At 34.1% G+C, this 20,838-nt stretch overlaps 1 protein-coding gene and 1 long non-coding RNA gene across 2 annotated transcripts; both read right to left on the bottom strand.

Moving 5' to 3' along the window:
* Positions 1 to 483: 483 nt before the first annotated feature.
* On the bottom strand, positions 484 to 4,492 carry LOC107406716 (uncharacterized). The gene is made up of 6 exons (XR_009635381.1): positions 3,977 to 4,492; positions 3,775 to 3,843; positions 3,436 to 3,688; positions 3,221 to 3,254; positions 3,025 to 3,093; positions 484 to 2,923 (listed from the first exon to the last, which is right to left on the bottom strand). It is a non-coding gene; the product is annotated as an uncharacterized LOC107406716 (long non-coding RNA).
* Positions 4,493 to 4,896: 404 nt separating this feature from the next.
* LOC132800455 (putative disease resistance RPP13-like protein 1) lies at positions 4,897 to 8,147 on the bottom strand. Its single transcript, XM_060814134.1, has 2 exons — positions 7,818 to 8,147; positions 4,897 to 7,728 (listed from the first exon to the last, which is right to left on the bottom strand). The coding sequence occupies exons 1-2, from the start codon at positions 8,145 to 8,147 to the stop codon at positions 4,897 to 4,899; spliced, it is 3,162 nt and encodes a 1,053-aa protein (XP_060670117.1).
* Positions 8,148 to 20,838: the final 12,691 nt, after the last annotated feature.

Genomic DNA, 20,838 nt, shown 5'->3' with positions numbered 1-20,838 from the left:
GCATTATAAGAAATTGAGTCTTGGAATGCCCGATGAATTAAATGGGTATTGAATACTAAGTGCGTCAAGTTTAACTACGCTTATTCCAGGAAATGTGAGCCATCTACAATGGCAGTGAGACCAAATTGACACATTCAAGAACCGCAGTCTAAAATTCAAAATATTTAGAAACCGCAAATTGTAAATTGAAGACCTTTGAGATGGGTTCAAAAAACCATTAATGAATCGTTACGAAACTATAACAAAACCAATTTTCAGGTGTATCTATATTCACAGGAAAAAAAAAAAAAAAAAAAAAACCCTTCTAAAGACAAAAGAGAAAATAATAATAATAATAATAAAATGAATGGTGGAATGGATAAAGGTGAACAGAAAAAACAAATATATATATATATATTATGAGTGATGATGATGTATTTTTTTTTTTTTAAACTAAAAAAAAAAAGTTGATAAAAATAAAAACAAAGATTCAAGATAAAAGAAAACAAAAAAAGAAAAAAAAGAAAAGAAGAACTGAGAGACTCTAGGTAATGCAATATCAGCAACCAATAAACTGCTGCAATTTGTTTCTAGAAGCTTGGCTTTATTGAGATCAGTCAGTGGGGAATGAGGATTGCAAACTTGTCAAGAGTCAATTTAAGTAATGGGAAACATGGAAGCCTATTTAAAATTTATTCATTTAGTCAATTTAAGTAATGGGAAACAAGGAAGCCTATTTAAAATTTATTCATTTACTTCAAAGATTAGAAGTGAAATTTCTGGAGTGGGGAACATAATGAGGAGGAGGAGGAACAACCAGAAAGAGGCACCAAAAAAGGACTATCACATCACATATTATATATATATATATATTGAAACAATAACAAAGATCAAGTCAAATACTGGTTTAATGAGTAATATGAGAAATAAAAAGTTGTACAGATAACAGAGAATCAGATCTTGCAAATATCTGCACAGAAATTGCAATTTGGCAATACAATGCTGTCACATAAACACTGTAAATTTCTGCAGAAAAAATTCACTGTGTTTGAAACTGGTATAAATTACATATTTTTGTTGTTAATCTTTAATACATGCTTTTTATTACCTGAATGAGTTAAGAAAATCCATATTTGGAAACTTAAGATATCTGAAGTAAAACCGGTTATGCAGGGGAAGCAGAATGCAATAGACCAAAGGGAGGTTGAATAGCAGTAAAACTAAAAAGTAGGGAGCTCAAACCCCTCCATTTCTTGGGTAAGAATTTAAATCCCAAAAACACTTTGAAACAATATAATAGAAGAATAGCAGAAAAAATTGTCTCCTGAAGGTGGAAAACCAAAAGGAAATCAACAGCATAATAAGAGATTCACTGTTGGACCGCAGGGTGTGCCACAGGGAAGAAATGAACAGGAAATTAAATGGATATTGAATTTTAGATCAAGTATAACTACTTCTATTCTAGGATAAGGAAAGAGAAGAAAGCATAGTCAGTGGTTTTTCCATTATGACAAGAAGTACCTCAAGGCCTATCGCATCTAATGATAGCCGTTAGCATGATAAAGCACACATACAATTAAGAATTGCAAGTTTTTCATAAATTAAGGGGTCATTTCAGAAGATGAAAACTCTAGACATAAAAGGGCACTTTTTCCATCTACTGGATATGGCACATCCATGCTCATAAATATATAAAAATGGAACATAGGAAGAATAAAAAGAAAAAATTCTGCTAGTACTATATTTAAACCCTCTTTTTACAGCTTTAAAGAGCAGAAAAACCATGATAACAACTATCTGAAAATATGTTATGAAATGTCTACATTCTAAAGAGTTAACAAGATCATGCAGTTTCTAAGAAAATTCAAACTTGATGTTACCCTATTCCAATGATGTCAATCAAGAAAGTGCACCCACTGATAATCGCATTGACTGGATAGTTTTCATAACCTTCTTTTGCTTCTTCTGCCCAATCCTGTGACCTGTAATAGGCGGAGAACATCAGATAATTAATCTTTCAGGTATTAAGCCTACATTCATCGTTGAAGGTATAAAAAGATCCACAAGGTTATGTTCTCGAAACCTGGCGCATAATTTGTGCACCCCACTTCCTAGAATGATGGTCAATGCTGTCATATGCTTTAAACATCATGCAAATTTTTTCTTTTTCTGTTTTATTGAAACTAAATAACATGTTATACATTGTTTTTGTTAAATGAATAAATCAAGAAACACTATATTTAGAAACTCAAACATCTGGAATAATATTGGTTATGCAGGGAAAGCTGACTGCAATCATCAGATCTGCAGGTTTGAGTAGCACTGGATAGTAAGGAGATCAAACCCAGAAATATTAAAGGGAGTGTATAAGACTGGTTTGATGGTGTATCTAGAACCTCTCAATTTCATTTCCAAGGACTACTTTGGAAGCTCAAGTGCATGCCAAACTTTCCTTCCAATTGGAATTGGGATCTTCCTTTCACTCTGAACACATATCGTCTTAAAGTTTGTGGTTGCATATGCCAATTGTGTTTGGTGATATATATATATATATATTTTTTCCAATCCATAGTTCCACGCTATTAGCTTTTGAGATTGGAGATACTCGAATATTTATATATAATTTAAAAGTCAACTTTTTTCTTATAAGGGGCTGAAATAGTTTCTTAAACGTAGAGCAATTACACAATCTTTTACTACATGGAAAGCAAGAACATCAACATTAATAAGGGAAAAAAAAAATATATATATATATATATATTCTGTTTGTTGAAAATACACGTTTAAATTCTATAGCTATTGAATGAGTTAGAGACTCTAGTAGTACTACTGCAGTATCAGCAACCAAGAAAGTTGTGCAATATGTTAATCGGAGATCTCCTCCGTTACTAAGTAGAAACTTTGCTTTATTGAGATCAGTCAGAGGGGTCTGAGAATTGCAACCCTGTCAACAGTTCATTCAAGTAATGAGAATCAAGGACCAGGACTATCACATTGACATATATATCCATACTCTAACAAAGATCAAGGAAACGCATATCTTACAAATAGCAGCGCAGAAATTAAAATTGGGCAAATAAAATGCTGCCGTATGCTTTAAAGACAACTAAATTTCTGCAGAAAAAAAATTCAATGTCTTGGGACAATTAAATTTCTGCAGAAAAAAATTCAATGTCTTGGATTCAAACTGGCATAAATCACATTATTTTTTTATTGATGTGTAATACATGGTTTTTCTTACCTGAATAAGTTAAGAAAATGCATCTCCTGGGAACCTAAACATTGAAAGTAAAATCGGTTACACAGGGGAAGCTGACTGCAATAAACAAGAGCCAGAGAGGTTAAAATTAAATGACAGTAAATGGTAGGGAGCTCAAACCCCCTGCATTTCTTTGGTAAGAATTCAAAGGGGCAAAAGTGCATTGTACCAATGTTATAGCAGTATAAAATTGTTACCTGAAGACTGAAATAGTCAAAAAGATCTTGGAAGTTGATATCTGCCCTCAAGCTAAAGTAAAAGCTTGGTAAGAATTGTATCCCTGTGAAGATCAGTTCATTAAAGTAATGAGAGGCAATGAAGATTTAACAATTTTTCCATGTACTTCAAAGATTAAAGATAAAGATTTATGTAAATTGACAGTTAACAAAGAAGTAGATCTTACAAATAGCTCTAAAGAAATTACAATTTGGACATACATCATGTAAATTCCTGCATAAAATAAGCCACTGTCTTGGATTGAAACTGGTACAAAACATATATTTTTCAAAGAATGTGTAATACATGGTTTTAAATACCTGAATGAGTTAAGAAAGTCCATCTTTGGAAACTTTTACATCTGAAGTAAAACAGTTTCGCAGGGGATGCTGACAGCAAAATGACTATTTATTAGTTGGATTGCAAGAAATGAAAGTTCAACAGATTCATGGGTAAGAATTCGAATCTCGAAAGCACTTTGAAACAATCAAAGAGATTTATGATAGCAGATAAAGTAGTTACCTGTAGACTAAGCTGGAATGGTCAAGAAGATCTAGAAAAACAAAATCTTGGCTCCCAAAATTCTAACTCCAATTAAGAGAAGTTGGAAATGAAATTTTAATTAAAAAAAGTGTCGAAAAGAGTTCATAAGTTGTAACATATCAAGACCTCTATGCTATTTACTTCTTCGGAACTGCGGGTCTCGTTTTCCTGCTCTTAATAAAGCAAGACAAAGGCAGAGAGTGAAGACATGGTCAGCAAGTTAATATTACATAAAGTACAACAACTTTTATTTGAAGGAAAAGAGAAGAGAAGATTATTCAGTGGTTTTTATCAGAAACACCTTACAGTGGCAGTGAGAGTTCAAAAATTATATAATGTAGGATAAGCAGGGGAGAGATGTCGGATGATGATGATCACAATAAATTTAAACAATCTGAAGCAAAAATTTTGAAAAACTGAGTAATCTAATTGAGAATGTATACCAACAAATCCTTTTCAGATGGGCCGAACGACATTTATCAAAAAAAAATTTAATTTTCCGGAGAATTTTTAGAACGAATGGTGATTATATTGAGTTCAACTATTTTTAAGGAAAAAAAAAAAAAAACCTGAAAATGTTTAGAGAAGATGGACAATGGTGTGTAGAACACGTCATCATATGTCTTCTTAATCTTCACGCGTATATATTATGCAAGGGACATGAGCAATCTTTGGCCAATCTTCCCCTATCTCTCTCTGGCACCGTGGAATTAGTAAATTAGAGCCTCCGATATCCAACAAAGAAACAGATTCTGGAAGCCTTTCTCCTGGCAAGCACAGGAGGTTTTCGCAGCAAATAATCTGCAAATTTTGAAGGGAGGCAAGGTTTCGAAAGGCGTTGGCATTCGAGCTTTGGAAGATAACAGAGCTCGATAGAAGTAAGAGAGGTAGGCAGCCCTTCATCTTCTTCTACCAAGCATTGCAGCTGATCGCATGAATCGATGTGCAACTTTCGAAGGGAGACGAGGTGTCCAAAACCCATCCCATCTAGGGATTTGAGGTTTGGCAGAAAATTTAGACTCAGAGAAGTAAGAGAAACAAGCCTCCGCAGATTGGCCCCCAAAAAAAACCTTTTCACACTGGCTGATATCAAGTGAGTTTAAATGGCATGGCCAACCCTCTTCCGACAATGACACCAATTCATTGCATCCAAGAATCTCAATACTTTTAATGTTGGAAGGCAATCTCCCTTGAGGAAACGACTTCATTGTTGGACAATATGTTAAACTCAACTTGTCAAGCGATGGATATTCACACCTTGATAATGAACCCACCAGTTGGTCACTACTTCCACTAATTGAACGACTTGTCAAGGATGGAAGACAATATGGCATGCAAGCACCATTTAGCTCTGGACAATCTGAAAACGAGAGATACTTGAGATTTAAGAAAACTCCACCACAACTCTCTTTGCTACATCCCATCAATGACCACTCCTTCCATCGTGGCATATCCAAAAAATTTAAATAATATAACCACTTGAATGGTTTACTGTCAACTAAAGAAGAACCATCACAATAAAATTCATCTCCTATTTTCTCCAACAAATCAAATCTCTCAATCGTCAGGTCTCCTAAGGAAGGTAATTGTCCGAGACATGGCAAGGAACAACAATTTTTACAATTATATAGCGTCACAGAAACTATACAAAAGAATGAAGGATGTCCTATCCAACTTGGGAAGCTTCTACCGCCATAATTTCTAATTGCTAAACTTTCAAGGTTATCTGTGTGAGGTTGAAGTCTCTCAAGTACCTTCCATGCTTCATGTGAATCTTTGGCACTATCACCCTTCCACTCCAAGATCAATTCACGAATAAGCTTCTTATCCTTCAAACTGGCCTCCGAAACATCTTCAATATTTACTACATTCTCAAGATTTGTGATGCACAATTTACCATGCAGATTTTGAAACTTACGTAGCTCTTTAATATTAGATTCAATATTTTTGCCTACAGCAAACTGTCCTAAACTTTCCAGACTTTTCAAGTTTGAGAGTTGTGGTGGCATCTCTCTTAAACTTGTACACAAAATGTCGAGATGGTGCAAATTGCTTAGCATTGTGATATTGGATGGTAAAAGAGTAAGCTCTTCACAACCACACAAATAAGGAGTATGAAAGTTTTGCAAATTACAGACCGTGTTAGGTATCCTTTCAATTGCAGTATCGGATACGTCTAAATACCTTAGATGCTTCAAATTGTCAATCGTGTCTGGCAACCGAGTAAGTTCACAACAAGAATTTACTATTAGTGTCTGCAAATTGCACAATGAACAAATTATATCAGGTAGTTCTTTAATTTTAGAAAAAGACAAATTCAAATATCGTAAAGACTTCAAACTGCCAATTGAATCAAACACCTTTCTACTAAGAAAATTTCCATATGTATACATATTGCTTGGCATAGAAAGCACTCTTAGGTATCGCATTGATTGCAAATGTCTGAAACTTTTGTCGTATTGTTCTTGGGATGTAAACCTAGAATCCAATACTAGCAAAGTGCGCAAAACCTTATTTTCACCACCATCCCCTAATATATTGATATCATAGGGCTTACACCTCCAAAGTGATAAATGGGGAGTCTTTTTTGTCACAAAGTCCTGTGAGCAATTGTGATTCAACCTCAAACAAGATTCTCCTGATACAAAATGAGCAAGATCATTCACAAGATCATGCATGGCAAGTGTGTCATACGACCAATCCTGAAAGAATGACCTCGATACTAGATCATTAAGATATTCATTTCCAACTTCTTCCAGTGGCTTGTTTCTTTTGGGTTGCAAAAGATCTTCTGCCATCCACAGTAAAATTAATTTTTCCTTTTCAATTCTATAATCTTTAGGAAATATTGAGCAATAAGCAAAACATCTTTTTAAATGTGAAGGTAGATGGTAATAACTCAACCATAAAGCTGGAAGAATATTATTCTCTTCTTGAGGTAACTCCCATATGTCAATCTCTAGTATATTTTCCCAAGCCTTGAGATCTAGTTCCGAATGCAAAAGACCACCTAGTGACTTTACTGCTAAAGGCAGACCTTTGCATTTTTTTATGATTTTTCTACCAATTACTTCCAAAAGATCTGGATATGCTGTTGGCTTTACACTACCGAAAGCATGTTTTGAAAATAACCGCCAAGAATCTTCATCCGATATCATTTGCAGTTCATGCTTTGGGACATCACCAATCTTTGATGCAATGTTTTCATTGCGTGTTGTTATGATGATTTTACTTCCATTTGCAGCAGAATCAAATGGAATCTTTAATGCACAACAGGTTTGATGGTTCACATTCCATATATCATCAAGGACAAGGAGAATTATTTTTCCATCCAAAAACTGCTCTAGTTTATGTTGAAGTTGAAATGTTTCTGTGGTACTGCAGGTTTTTGATTCAGTAACAGCCTGATAAATCATTTTTGTCAAGGTAAACACATCAGATTCATCAGATACTGTGATCCATGCTTTGACATCAAAAAGTTTCTCCTTGACTTTGTTGTCAATATCCCTATAAACAAGCTGAGCAAGGGTGGTCTTGCCAATCCCACCCATGCCAACGATGGCAATTACACAAATTTTATCACCACCTACTTGATGATCAGATAGTAGCAACTTCATGATGGCTTCCTTATCATCATCCCTCCCATGAATATCAGATTCTTTAACCAAAGTAGCTTCAGATATCCTTTGAAAAGGTCTGGTTTCGACGCCTTCAATCAAACGAAGGCCATCCTTTTGTTCCAGAATAAATTACAGGGTGCTAATGATATTCTTTATCCTACTTTCTTAACATCGAATCTAGATGGTAGGAAGTTGCGTACGTTGAACAGCTTTTGTTGTCTTCTAGACTGACTAGCTTCCAGCTTGGATCGCAAAGCTTCATTGTTGATCTCATAAACCAAGTCCTCTACATCGTAGATTGCATCTTTGAGCTCCTGAAGCCACTCCCTCACAGCTCCATCAGTGATTTGTTTCCTCTCAGCATCGTTCAGTACTTTGTTAGCCATCAATAACATGGTCTCCAACTTCCTGAGCCCTTCTTCGATCTTCTTTCCACGGATGAAACCAACGACCTCCCGAGAATCCATTTTGGAAAACATAAGCTCAAGTGAAGCAGAGAGGAAAGCTCCAGCAACCAGTTCAAGAACCATAATTGGTCTTTCAAAAAAAAGAGTTGAAATTGAGATAAGGGAAGGCTCAGAAACCAGAACTGCGAACAGAAAGAGTAGTATGTCTTTGCAGACTCTTCCAGAGCAAAAGATAAAAAGCTGAGAAAGATAGAACAGAAAAAAACATAACTTATGGTAGGACCCAACTTAATTAATTGGCTTTTACTTATTTTTTACTACTCAATAACAATTTGACAAAAATTCAGTTGAAAATTCAATATTGCACTCTAAAAGTGAAAGATTACATCAATAAGAACTAGATAACAAAATGTCAGATAGTAAATGGCATTCGGTACATGTTGATGAATCTTTAAACTTGGAGAAATCGTTTTTCTCATTACTAGTGTAACACCCGGTCCCAAAGTACAACGGAAATTTTCCAACTTTGACCGAGGTTTACCGTTGACCGAAGGGATCAAAAGTTGACTTTTTGACTCGGATGGAATTCTAGGTTGACTGAAGTACTGTTACGAAGCACACGTTGGCACGAGTTTATAGACTAGTAGCACATTGAAAACAAAGCTACGGTTTGAAAGATATGAGCAAAACAAGATTAGGGTCCAAATTGTCCAAGGGTGCCAGAGTTGACTTTTTATTTATGGGGAAATGAGCTTTGACTCATACATGGTTGTGAAGTGCTCGTCGAAACGAGTCCACAGACTAGCGGCACGTCTGATTTGGACATCCTGTTAAAAAGTTATAGACCTACAAAATTTTAAGATACCGTATTATTTTAATATTATTTTTAAACGTGTAACAATGTGCCACGTGTGACTTAATAAATGTGACCATGTTTCACCATGATGAGATGCCACATGTCAACCATGTTTAATACCATATTATTTTATTATTGTTATTTTATATAATAATATTATTTAATTATTTTATTTTATTTTATTTTATTTTTCTTGTATTTTTTTTTTCTTTTTCTTTTCTTCTCCCCACATGGGAGAAAAAAGGGGGGCACGGGGATTTCTTTTCTTCTTCTTCTTCCCCCCTGACGGGTCCCTCTCTCTCGGTCTGTGTTTTTCTTCCGGCCATCGGACGGCCACACGCCCCAGGCAACGGGACGGCCCATGGCCAGGCGAGCTCAACTGTCGATCCTCCGGCCGGTTGGCCGACGGACGCGCTGGGATCGGCACCTAACATCTGCGGCCGGCGTCCTCCCTATTGACCAGTTTTCCAGTAGCTACCGGCGGCGTGACTGGTCCTTCCCCATGAATTTGGGCCCCTTGAATCCGTTTCCGAGCTTGGATTGGCTCAAATCTGGCTCATTCGTGAGATATGACAAGAGACCCGTTTCGGGCCGGCGGCGGTGGGATCAATTGAAGGTATCTCCTTGATGCTCTCATCATAAGCTTCAATTTGGTAGCTAGATTGTGAATTATAATTGAGTAATTAGTAAGTTGCCATTGATGGAGTTAGGTTGTGTTTATGTTGAAATTTGATAGAGATTGGACAAGCCCTTAGCCAGTTAGCCAATTGCCATTACATTTGGGTTCTTAATGATTGTTAGAGGCTAAAGAAATGGTTAATTTGAATTAATTGTCAAGATATTGAAAAATCCCAAATTTGCAGTTTAGGCCATACTGGTTCATCTGATTTTCTATCAAATTAGAGTGGGCAATGTTAATAATATTAAGTAGAAGGTGTAAAAGGATTGTTATAGATTTTGTGAGTTTACTTGTTATGTTGATTGGAATTATTACACAAAAAATTATAGTTAGCATGTGTATAGATTGATATATATGTATATGTATATACACACATGTACGGTAAACATATGATGCATATATGTATGTATAAATATATATATATATATAGTTATATGTATTGTTAATGGGCATATACATATATATATATATATATGGAGATGTGTGATGTTATATGAAAATACCTAATTATATATATGTGGATATATATGTGTGTGTGTGAATATATATATCTATGTGCTTGTGTGCATCAAGACATTTATACATATGTATTTTATATCATTCAAAATTTTGAAGTATATCATATATGTTTAAATGTTAAGAGATATTGTTATTTGATTTTAATGTGTTATTTTAATGTGATTTAAATATATTCGTTTTATAGAATTAATTAGATCATATGTGTTTAATATTTGAGAAACTGCTATTTAAATTTATGATGCTAAGTATGTTGATTTAGTATATATATTGCCTCATATTTATATTTTGGGTTGTTGAATGAAGTATATTTTGTGTTAATTAAATATTTGAAGAATGAATTTTATGTGTTGGATATTTAACTAAGTTATTATTTATATTGAAAATGCCAAATTGTGTTGAATTGAATTATTATGGAAGAGACCAATTTTATGAAATTATGATTTAAATTTTATTATGTTTATTGATGCTAAATGGAATTTTGGTTTATTAAGGAATTCTTGATTTTTATTATTGTGATTTAATTGTATTCATTACGTATGAGCAAGGTGTTTTCATTTAATTAAGGGTATTTGGATTTTAATATTATTTTTGGGCATGATATGGTTTTAAATATTTCGAGAAAAATATTGGTTAAGTTTGGTGGTTCCAAATTATATAATTATGCCCTTGGAATATTATTTAATTGATTTTATGATTGGGAAAAAATTATTTGTATATTATTATCGGTGGATTTATGCTGGTGTTAATTAAGAAAAATGTGGGAGGGTAAATTTAAAAAAAAATGATATAATTCCCACGGTGAATATTGGAAAAAAAATTTGCGTATTTTAATAATAAATATGGTTATTATTTTAGATGCACCCATACACGTACCGGTGTTCTGTACTGTATATGTGATTATGATAAGCGTGCAAGTTGTAATGTCTCCTGTGAGTTGCCATTGGACCGAGGGTAGGCAAGTTTGATATTGGCCATAAGCCGCCCCCCTCCATGGCCGGGATGATGGTTTAAGCAGCGGCGCTGTCGGGACACCGAAGCGACCGTATGCAAGTTTCTCTCTTTAACCTCCCGTCAGTCGGTGCTCGGGACGCTGGGTACCTTCGGACACCACTGGTATATAGTATGGTGCATCAAGTATATTTTTATATGTATATTTATGTGTGCGTTCGTACATATATTTGTATATTATATTATTTGATATTATTCTGTATATACAGTACTATACGGAGGCGGCGAACAAATGTGGTCCATGTAGAGCTAGCCACATAATCATGTTGCCTACGAGTCCAGGGGATCGGATGGCCAATATAGGCAACCACCCTGGTTTGTATTGGTAGCAAGGTGCCGGCGACAGCTGGAATCATGGATCACGTAGTATGTCAGAAGGTATCGTACGTATCTCCATTACGAGCGTGCATATTTCATTTTATGCTATGGATTTTAAGATATGATTTTTATGTATTTATGTTATGTTATCTAATTGTGATTTAATTTCTTACCAATATTCTTAATCGATGTTATTATATTATTATTACTACTACCATATGATACCTTCGGATAAGTATAACAGCCTATGGGCAAGAAAGATAGCCATCGGGCAAGTATAATAGTTCTCGGACAAGTGGTAGCCTTTGGGTAGGTGAGATAGCCCTTGGGCAGATGTGGTTATATGGTAGCCCTCGAGCAAGTTACATTAATACCAGTATCATTAAAATGTTGTTATTGTTTTTATTTTGTTGTTAATGTGATGTTGTTTGACCTTTCTTTCTATGTTATGCATTGGCATATTTTTAACACGATATTGAAGTGTAATTGACATGTGCAGCACTAAATAGGTGGTGTGGGCAGACGAGAACCTGTGATGATATATTTTAATTGGTTATTTACTAAATTAATTCCATTATATGCCTTTTGTATAATTTGTTATTGAAGTGCTGCCAGTTGTGGAACTTAAATTGTAGTAATGTGGGAGGAATAAGGTGGTGTACATAGAAGTGTATTTTCAGTGCAGGAAAAATTGTTGTAAGTTCAACCCTTAGGGGAGGTTCTGCCGGATTTTCCATTGGAGGATCCGGTAGAGTTTCCCTGGGATCAGGGCTTGTCTAGGGTTCCGGTGAGAAATTTTGGACGGGTCCTGACAACTAGTCCTCGTACTTCAATTGCTTAAGTGCAAATTAATTTGTATAAAATATCTTAATCGTCAAATGGTTTGGATTTTTTTGTATTGTTAGGTTTGCGTACACGGATATGGAAGACAACTCATAAGTCAATCATATCAATGTATATGAGCAATTATTGGTTATGATATTTAATTAATTTCAATTATGCATTGATTTCCAATCCACATATATATTGAAGTACTTACTAATTATAGAGGAACTACACTGTCTTCAACTACATGGAATGTAAGAACATTAGCATTAAGATGGTTAGAAAGGAAAATTCCAAATTTGTTGATTACATACATATATATATATATATATATATATATATATATGTATATGACATCCTGATTGTATTGCATCCAGACAAAAAACGTGGTCCTTTAGTGAGGGTAATGCATGGCCGTTCGACTAAAATGGATGGTTCAGATTAGAATGTCAATTCCCCTTTCAAATACCGTGCTCCCACAAGCTTCCCATCTCCCACAAGTTTCCTTCCCTTCCGTTCCCACCAAGAGCCACCGTTCATCCCGAGAGAGAGAAAGAGCCATCATTTGGAGGAGCCACCATTCATCCATAGAGAGAAAGAGCCAACATCCATCCGAAACCCTTTGGCCAGAACAAGCCACCACCCAGGCCAACATCTGCCAGAAACCCACCTCCCAAGCCACCGCCCAGGCCTTCTGTATAGATTTAATTTAAATAAAAAATAAATAAAAGTAAAAAATAAAAGAAACAGACATACTTTCTTCCCTTCCGTTCCCACCATCTCCTACCGTTCGAGCCAGAAATAGCCATCTTTCGAGGCATTGTTCATCCCATAAAGAGCCACCGTTCATTCCCATTCCATAAACCGAGTCACCATCATCAATGGACAATAATCTTCTTCTTCATCATCATCGACATCATCAAATTGATAAAGTGGTTGCACCAAGTACCTTCTGGGTGAACCAAATCAATTCTCCGAAAGTATTTGCCCAGATTATAATATTGGGTTTTGAAAGAAACTTGATGACCTCCTTCTTATAATGATGATAATACGGAGAACAATAAAACTCTGCAGTGAGAGACTCAAAGATGTGTAGAAAATGTCCTTCACTAGGAACCACATAAATTCTTTTTTTCCGTACACCATGAAGTCATTATAATTAGATGTGCTTGTATCTCTCATGAAATCAGTTTTTCGCCAAATAAAACAAGTGCAATCCGGCCGTAGTCTTTTGCCTTGTGATGTAAGTAAGCAATACGCCACTTTTTTTTTCCCCCCTTTTTCCATCGATCAGAAGCACCCACATATCTGCATCATTCTTATAGTACTGATTCTTGTTTTCTCGTTGGATATGATAAATTTCAAAGGAAATTCAAATCCTTCGGATGTGTTGTCCGGTAGTTCGATTTCCATATCTTTGAAGCAGTGAGAGATCCGAAGACGAAGACTGTAAGGCAAAAACGTCGTCGTTTTTTTTGTATATGAGTAGCCATTGTCAACAGCTATACAGGCAAAACCATCCTCCACCACGAAATTCAGGGACTTTAAGCCTATAAAAACATCAGATTCGAGACGGTTCAGCCAACAAATAGCATTGAGATTTGAGGATTGAGAGCTGGTGTTCGTAATATTCCATGTTTATGTTGATCACATACTTCCATGACAAGCAAATGTCGCGACAGCGAAGGAGGTCTATCAGATCAATCTTCTTCGACCTGAAAATATCCTCCAGATGATCTTTAGGAAGATCGGATCAATTACAAGACTTTAATAGTACTATGGTTACAGCACAAGCCTCTTTATTATTATGCGAAGCTTATTTACCAATTGCCTTTTTCTTTTTTCTTGTTTTTCTTCATGTTGTTTTATTTGGACGACATAGCAGCTTTCATTAGAAGCTACCAGTACGTGATCGGAGGAGGACATATACTTGCTTGTCCCGAGCTATTGAAATATTTCAATAATTTCAAACAAGTATATTTATATAAATATAACTACAAGAAAATACTTGTCTTGGAAGCAAAAATAAATACATATACAAAATACCTGTCTAAATCCTAAATCATAGAAATTACAAACATGTATTGCCAACTATATATGTATGTCTACATTATATGGGGTACGGTATTAAATTCTCTTTAGTTCAATTGCTTCCATCAATAGAATTCTTATTATGGTAGGATTAATGTTATGATTGATTTTGGCTTAGTCCCATATTCTTGGGCCTACTGATCATGCCAACAATAATGAAAAAATCTAAGAGTTAATTTGCTATTTGTCGCCGCCCCAAATATTAGTTGGTTTTTTTAATTTTTTTGAAACTAAAACCTATTATGGAATAATGAATCATTAATGATAATTTTTATTAAATTAATCTGTCAGTACTTAGGGCGTACTAGTGATGGGCCACATTAGTCTACCAAAATTATACTAAGTGCACAATATTTTAGTATAATCTAGTTATTGACAAATGAACACTTGATAAATTTATTTGATACACATCTTAATAAATTTATTTAATATTTTTAATCTTATTTAAACTCTAAAAAATAAGAACATCTCTAATAGAAATATTAATTATGAAAATAAACAAATATAGACATTCTTTTAAAAAAATTACTATCTAATTGAGTTGTGGCATACACATTGTTAAGGCAGATATCTACTTCCAAAAGCTTTATTAGACATTTTAAATTTTCCATTAATAAAATGTACAATTATCTAACTGTTTTTTTTTTTTTTTTTTTTTGGAACAAAACTATTAAAGAACAACTTTTTAATTGATTATCAAATATCAATACACCATCTAGATATCAATAATTTATACCTAAATTTTAAGATTGCTAATTTTTATGTCACTTAGATAGTAATCCACCAAGTTCAATGAAGATGCTCCAAAAACATATTAAAGGCAATGTTCAAGATGCCTTTATTAATTGTAAATTTTAATTTTCTATCATTTAGTCATAAAAGCAAAGCCTCCCGAACCCAGCTGGCTACTAAAAAGTAATAAAGATATATAGACCAACAATAGTATGAGTGTCAAATCCCAGAATTAAATTATGCAAAATCATAGGTCTCCTTCTTTTATCAATGAATGAGTTATTTTTCATCAAAAAAAAAAAAAAAAATTATGCAAAGTCATTTAGAAATACCCACCGATTGAATGGAGCATTACGAAAACGCTGAATGGTTTTGGTCTTCAAGTGAAATACCCCAAAATCACATTCCGATGATAAACTAACTCCTTCCAAACCATCAGCAACAAAATAGATACAGTTTGGCTCACACTTGACTTTAGAAGCAGCCACAGTTTTAGAATCGTAACGTGCCAAAAAAATTGACTTATCTTCTAAGCTCCCCAAAGTCTTACCCGTGTTCACATCAAACACATGAAACTGTGTCGTTTTGCAGGAGTAGTAGTAATCATCCAAACATTCCCATTCCAGATACCGAATCACAAATATGAATGGAGAACCAAAACGATCATCAAAGTTTTTCACCAAGTACCTCCTCCGAGTGACAAAACTCGATGATGATAATGATTTTCCAAAACTATTTGAACTAACTCGTCTACATATATTGGAATGTAAATGAAAGCTCAAAACCTTGGGATAGTCATAACCAAAAAGGAAGCAATATACCAAACATCCTTCACTTAGAACAAAATAGAAGCAATCTCCAACGATCAAAACGTCGTCATAATTACATGTAATTTTATGGGTGCCGATAAAAACTTCAAACCAAATAAAGGAATTCATCTTTTTGTGTTTTGAATCGCAATAGGCCATTCTTTTCCCTTTTGCATCGATCAGAAGGACAAAGTAATAATAATCTGCACCTTGTTTTTTATACCTGGTCGATATGAGAAACTTGAAGGGAAAATCAAATCCATGAGGTGGAATCTCTGGTAATTCGATTTCCACATCTTCAAAGCAGTGAAAGAGTCGAAGATAATAAGGAAAAACATCGGTTAGACACTTGAGTAGCCATGGTCCATTGCTGTACAAACAAAGCCATCCTTCTCTACCTCGAAATTCAGGAACTTTTAGCCTATAAACCTCGGATTGTAGACGGTTATAATTACCATTATTGCTATTATTATTAGAAATGTATAAGGTCGGAGGCCTTAGAATTGAGAATTGGTGCTTGTAATATTCCATTTTGATGTTGATCACATATTTCCAAGACACTCAAACCTCGCGGCAGCGCAAGAGGTCTGTTGAATGTAGCTTCTTTGAACTGAAAATACACTCCAAAACATCATCAGGGAGTTTGGACCAAGACTTGTGCTTTTTCCTCTTTTTTCTTTCTCGTGCTCTTCTTCTTCTTCTTGTTATTTTCTTTCGGATGACATGGCTTTCAGAAACTAATAAGACGTCATCCTTAATCTGCAGCTGCTGCTTCACCAACATGTGAAGTGCCATAAAAGAATATTTCCTTTTGCAATTTCTAGCTATAAATTAAATTTCAGGTTCATATATAATACGGACGACTTTAAAAATACAAGAGCCCCTTTACAATTAATTAAGGAAAATACTTGTAATCTCGGAAAGCAAAATAAAAATAAAATCTCTAGATTATAGGAATTACAGTTATTGCCATTAACAACCCTCCTTCCATCAATAGAATTCTTCTTATGGTAGGAATCTTGTGACTGATTTTGGCTTGATCAACATAACCCTTTATCACTTAATTAAGGCAACACCACCATATTGAATTGAATATAATTCTTTAGATTTTTTTTTTTTTTCTTTTGGACGATTTTTTTTGTTTTTTTCTTTGATGATCATTCGGAATTTTTTTTTGTTTTTTTTTTTGTTTTGGTTCATTCTCAGGAAAAAATAAGTATTTGGTTTTGATACCTTCCCCATAGGATTTAAACAAATAAAATGAAAAAAAAAAAAGGGGGAAAAGGTAAAAAGAAAATCATATCCAATTAGCGATAGTCAAACTATGGTAATGCATAGTAGCTTTGTTCACACTATTTTTAACTAATTTTAAAAATAAATAGGTTGCACTAACTTTTTAATAGTGAGATCCAGTCGCAAAATTTGCTACTCCTCATAGGAAAAAAAAAATACAAATTCTTATTTTGCTACTCCTCATTGGAGTAGCAAAATAAGCAATTTGTTTTTTTTTTTTTTTCCCTCATGAATTCACAAATAAAAAATAAAAACTAATCAATCTATGCACATTCAGTTTACTCTTTTTGGTTTTTAATTTTTTGATATTGACATTGAATTTAATTAAGCACAAACGTAAATGCCAAATTGAAGTTTGGAAGATGTTGAATATTGAGAGGAAAAAAGTAAATAAGTAAAAACTATACAAATACATTTTCCTATCTACTTCTCCATAAGAAACCCTCAAAATTGAAATTAATTATCAATTGCAGAAAGTCTTGACGTAAACAAGAAACAAAAGAAAAGCTAAGCCACACCCACACCCAAATACTGACATGATTAAGAAATTATTAAAAAGGAATATAAATAAAAATAAAAATCTCATCCCTCTAAATCCAATTGAACATATGCCCCCCCAAAAAAAAAAATCATAATGGTATAACTTTCATAAATCCTTGAAATATAAAAACAAAAAAATATAGAGAGCAATTTATGCATTAATCATAGCCATTTAGAAAAACTTGGAATCCATTAGAACCCAGCGATTGAATGGAGCATTACAAAAAGGCTCAATGGTTTTGGTCTCCAAATTATAGACCCCAAAATCACATTCCGATGATAAATTAATTCCTTCCAAAGCATCATCAACAAAATAAATACAGTTAGGATTACAATTGACTTTGGAAGCAAGCACAATTCTGGAATCGTATCGTGCCAAAAATATTGCCTTATTATGTAAGCTCTCCACAGTCTCAGCCGTGTGAGCATTAGTCACCTCAAAGTATTTGGTTTTGCAGCAGTAGTACTTTTTCTCACCCTTCCTGCCACAGTATTCCCAATATTCCACATACCGAATCACCACCATCATTGGAGATGTTTTCACCAAGTACCTCCGAGCTGCCGGACTCAATTTCCTAAAAATTTTATTTGAACCACCATCGATTGCAAGATTATTGGGTTCTGAAATAAATCTGAGTTCCCGATGATAATATGTATAAATAACCAAATCCCAAACATCACAACATAAGCCGTAGAGACGGAACAAGTATAGCAAACATCCTTCACTTGGAAGTAGGTAAAGGTGACTCCCACGGATCAAAACGTCGTCGTAAGTAAACGTACTACTATCAAGTGTTTTTCTAAAGAATGTAGGGAGTTCAATTTCATTCCAAGTCAAACTAGTGCTACACTCAGGTATTCTTTTGCCTTGTGAATTGAGCTTGCAAAATGCTAGCCTTTTGCCTTTTCCATCGATCAGAATGACCACCATTATATCATTGATTGTCGAAATTCGAAACTTTAATGGAGACACGAATCCACGTGGTGGGTTATCTGGAATTTCGATTTCCATATCCTTGAGGCAGTGAAAGATCCGAAGATTGTGAGGGAAATTTTTGATTGCAAAACAATATTTGAGTATCCATGGTCCATTGCTATACATGTAGCCATGAAATTGATCATCACCAGGGACTTTCAGCCTATAAACCTTGGGTTCGTGACGGTTTTCATAACAGCCAATGAAAAGCGTTGGAGACTTGAGGATTGAGAGATGGTGTCTGTGATATGCCATGTTTTCGTTGATCACGGATTTCCATGACTTGCAAACGTCGCGGAAGCGTAGGAGGTCGATCAGCTCGATCTTCTTCGACCTGAATATGTGCTCCAGAACATCATCAGGAAGGTCGGACCAACAACAAGACTTAGAATTTGTATTGGTTTCAATACTAGCTAACGTAGCAACCCCCTCCTCCTCCTTCTCTTGAAAGAAATTGTACAGTATCTTAAATATAGAATTCATTATGAAGGTTTTTTGTTCTCTCTGTTTCATGTTACTTAGAGGTATAAATAGATACAAGAAGCTTTAAATACTTGCCGTGCAAGCAATTAAAAAAAAATTTATTATGTTTTAATTTTTTATATTAAAAATCTTCTTTAAACTGAAAATTAAATTATCATATTGATAATGATGATTATAATAGAATAATATTTTTCAAAAAAAAAAAAAAAAAAAAAACCTTGTGTCTATAGATCCTAAAGCATATAGGAATTACAAAAACACTACCAATTAATTACAAACATTAATCCTTCCATCAATACAATTCTTCCTACGGTAGGAAGGATTAATCATATGACTGATTTTGGCCTAATCACACATTCTTAGACCCGATCATGCAATTCGTGGATGCTCATCACACCATATTGTTGGTTTTTCGTTTTTTTTTTTTTTTTTTCCATCAACTTTGAAGTTGATTTCCCTCCCCCCCCCAAAAAAAAAAAAAAAATTGAAGTTGATTTATTAGATATGGCAGTCGTATGACCAACCCATCGGATCTAGTATGGGCAAATCTAATAGGATTTTGGATCAGGTTGAGTTTTTATAATTTTATATTCAAATTAGATCGGATTCTATTAGAGAAAAAAAAAACAAAAAAAAAAACACATATATTTTTATTTTTTGGAGTTTTTATCACATTTTAACCAGGTCGTCCGTGTATCTACAAGGAACTGGGTCAGGGTGTTATCGGAGTTGGCTTTTTATTGGGTCTCCGAATATGAATTTACCATTGGATTGTCATTCCTACTTTTTAAAAAGATAATAATAATAAGAAGTAAATAAAATAGAAAGTTCTTTTTCATTTCTTGTCAATTATATAATTTGGAATAATTTAGGGAGAGCTAGCTGTGTTTGGATTAGGAAAGGCTATCAATGCATTCCAACAATTTCCGAAAATCAACCCACTGTTATTCTAATTTTTGTTACAGGACTTGGATCCCCTCCATATATGATATATGATGTATCGAGCTTTATAATTTAGTAAGCATGAGGTAACAATATATATATATATATAAAGGATGATTTACTTTATTATTTTTCTATTCAAAAAATAGAAAGTTCTACCAGTTTTGAGATCAATTGAATTTACTTTTTTCTTTCTTTCTTTTTTTTTTTTTTCTTTGTTTCGATATTGACATTGAATTTATTGAGCACAAATCCAAATGCCAAATTGAAGTTTGGAAGACGCTGAATATTGAAAAAAAAAAATTTAAATCATATTTAAAAAATAAATCGATCTAACAAATACGTTTTCTTATTTACTTCTCCATAAGAAACCCTCAAAATTGAAATTAATCAATTGCAGAAAATTTTGACCTTAAAACAGATTAAGCAGAAGTCATGCCACACCCAAATATTGATATGATTAAGAAATTGTTTTCATGGCCAAATGGTGATAACCACGAGCATAAAAAGAATAAAAAAAAATCTCCTCCCACTTCCAATTGAATATATGCCAAAAAAAGAAAAATAATAACATAATTGTATAACTTTCAGAATCCTAGAAATATATAAAACAAATATACAGCTCTGTATTATACATAGATCATAGCAATGTTAGAAAAACGTGGGATCCATTAGAACCCAGCGATTGAAAGGAGCATTACAAAAAGGCTCAACGGTTTTGGTCTCCAAATTATAGACCCCAA

Source organism: Ziziphus jujuba, chromosome 1 (genome assembly GCF_031755915.1).
Source record: "Ziziphus jujuba cultivar Dongzao chromosome 1, ASM3175591v1".
In the NCBI taxonomy this organism is placed as follows: Eukaryota; Viridiplantae; Streptophyta; class Magnoliopsida; order Rosales; family Rhamnaceae; genus Ziziphus; species Ziziphus jujuba.
Note: the sequence above shows the minus strand (reverse complement) of the source record. Positions and strands in the feature narration are given on the sequence as shown.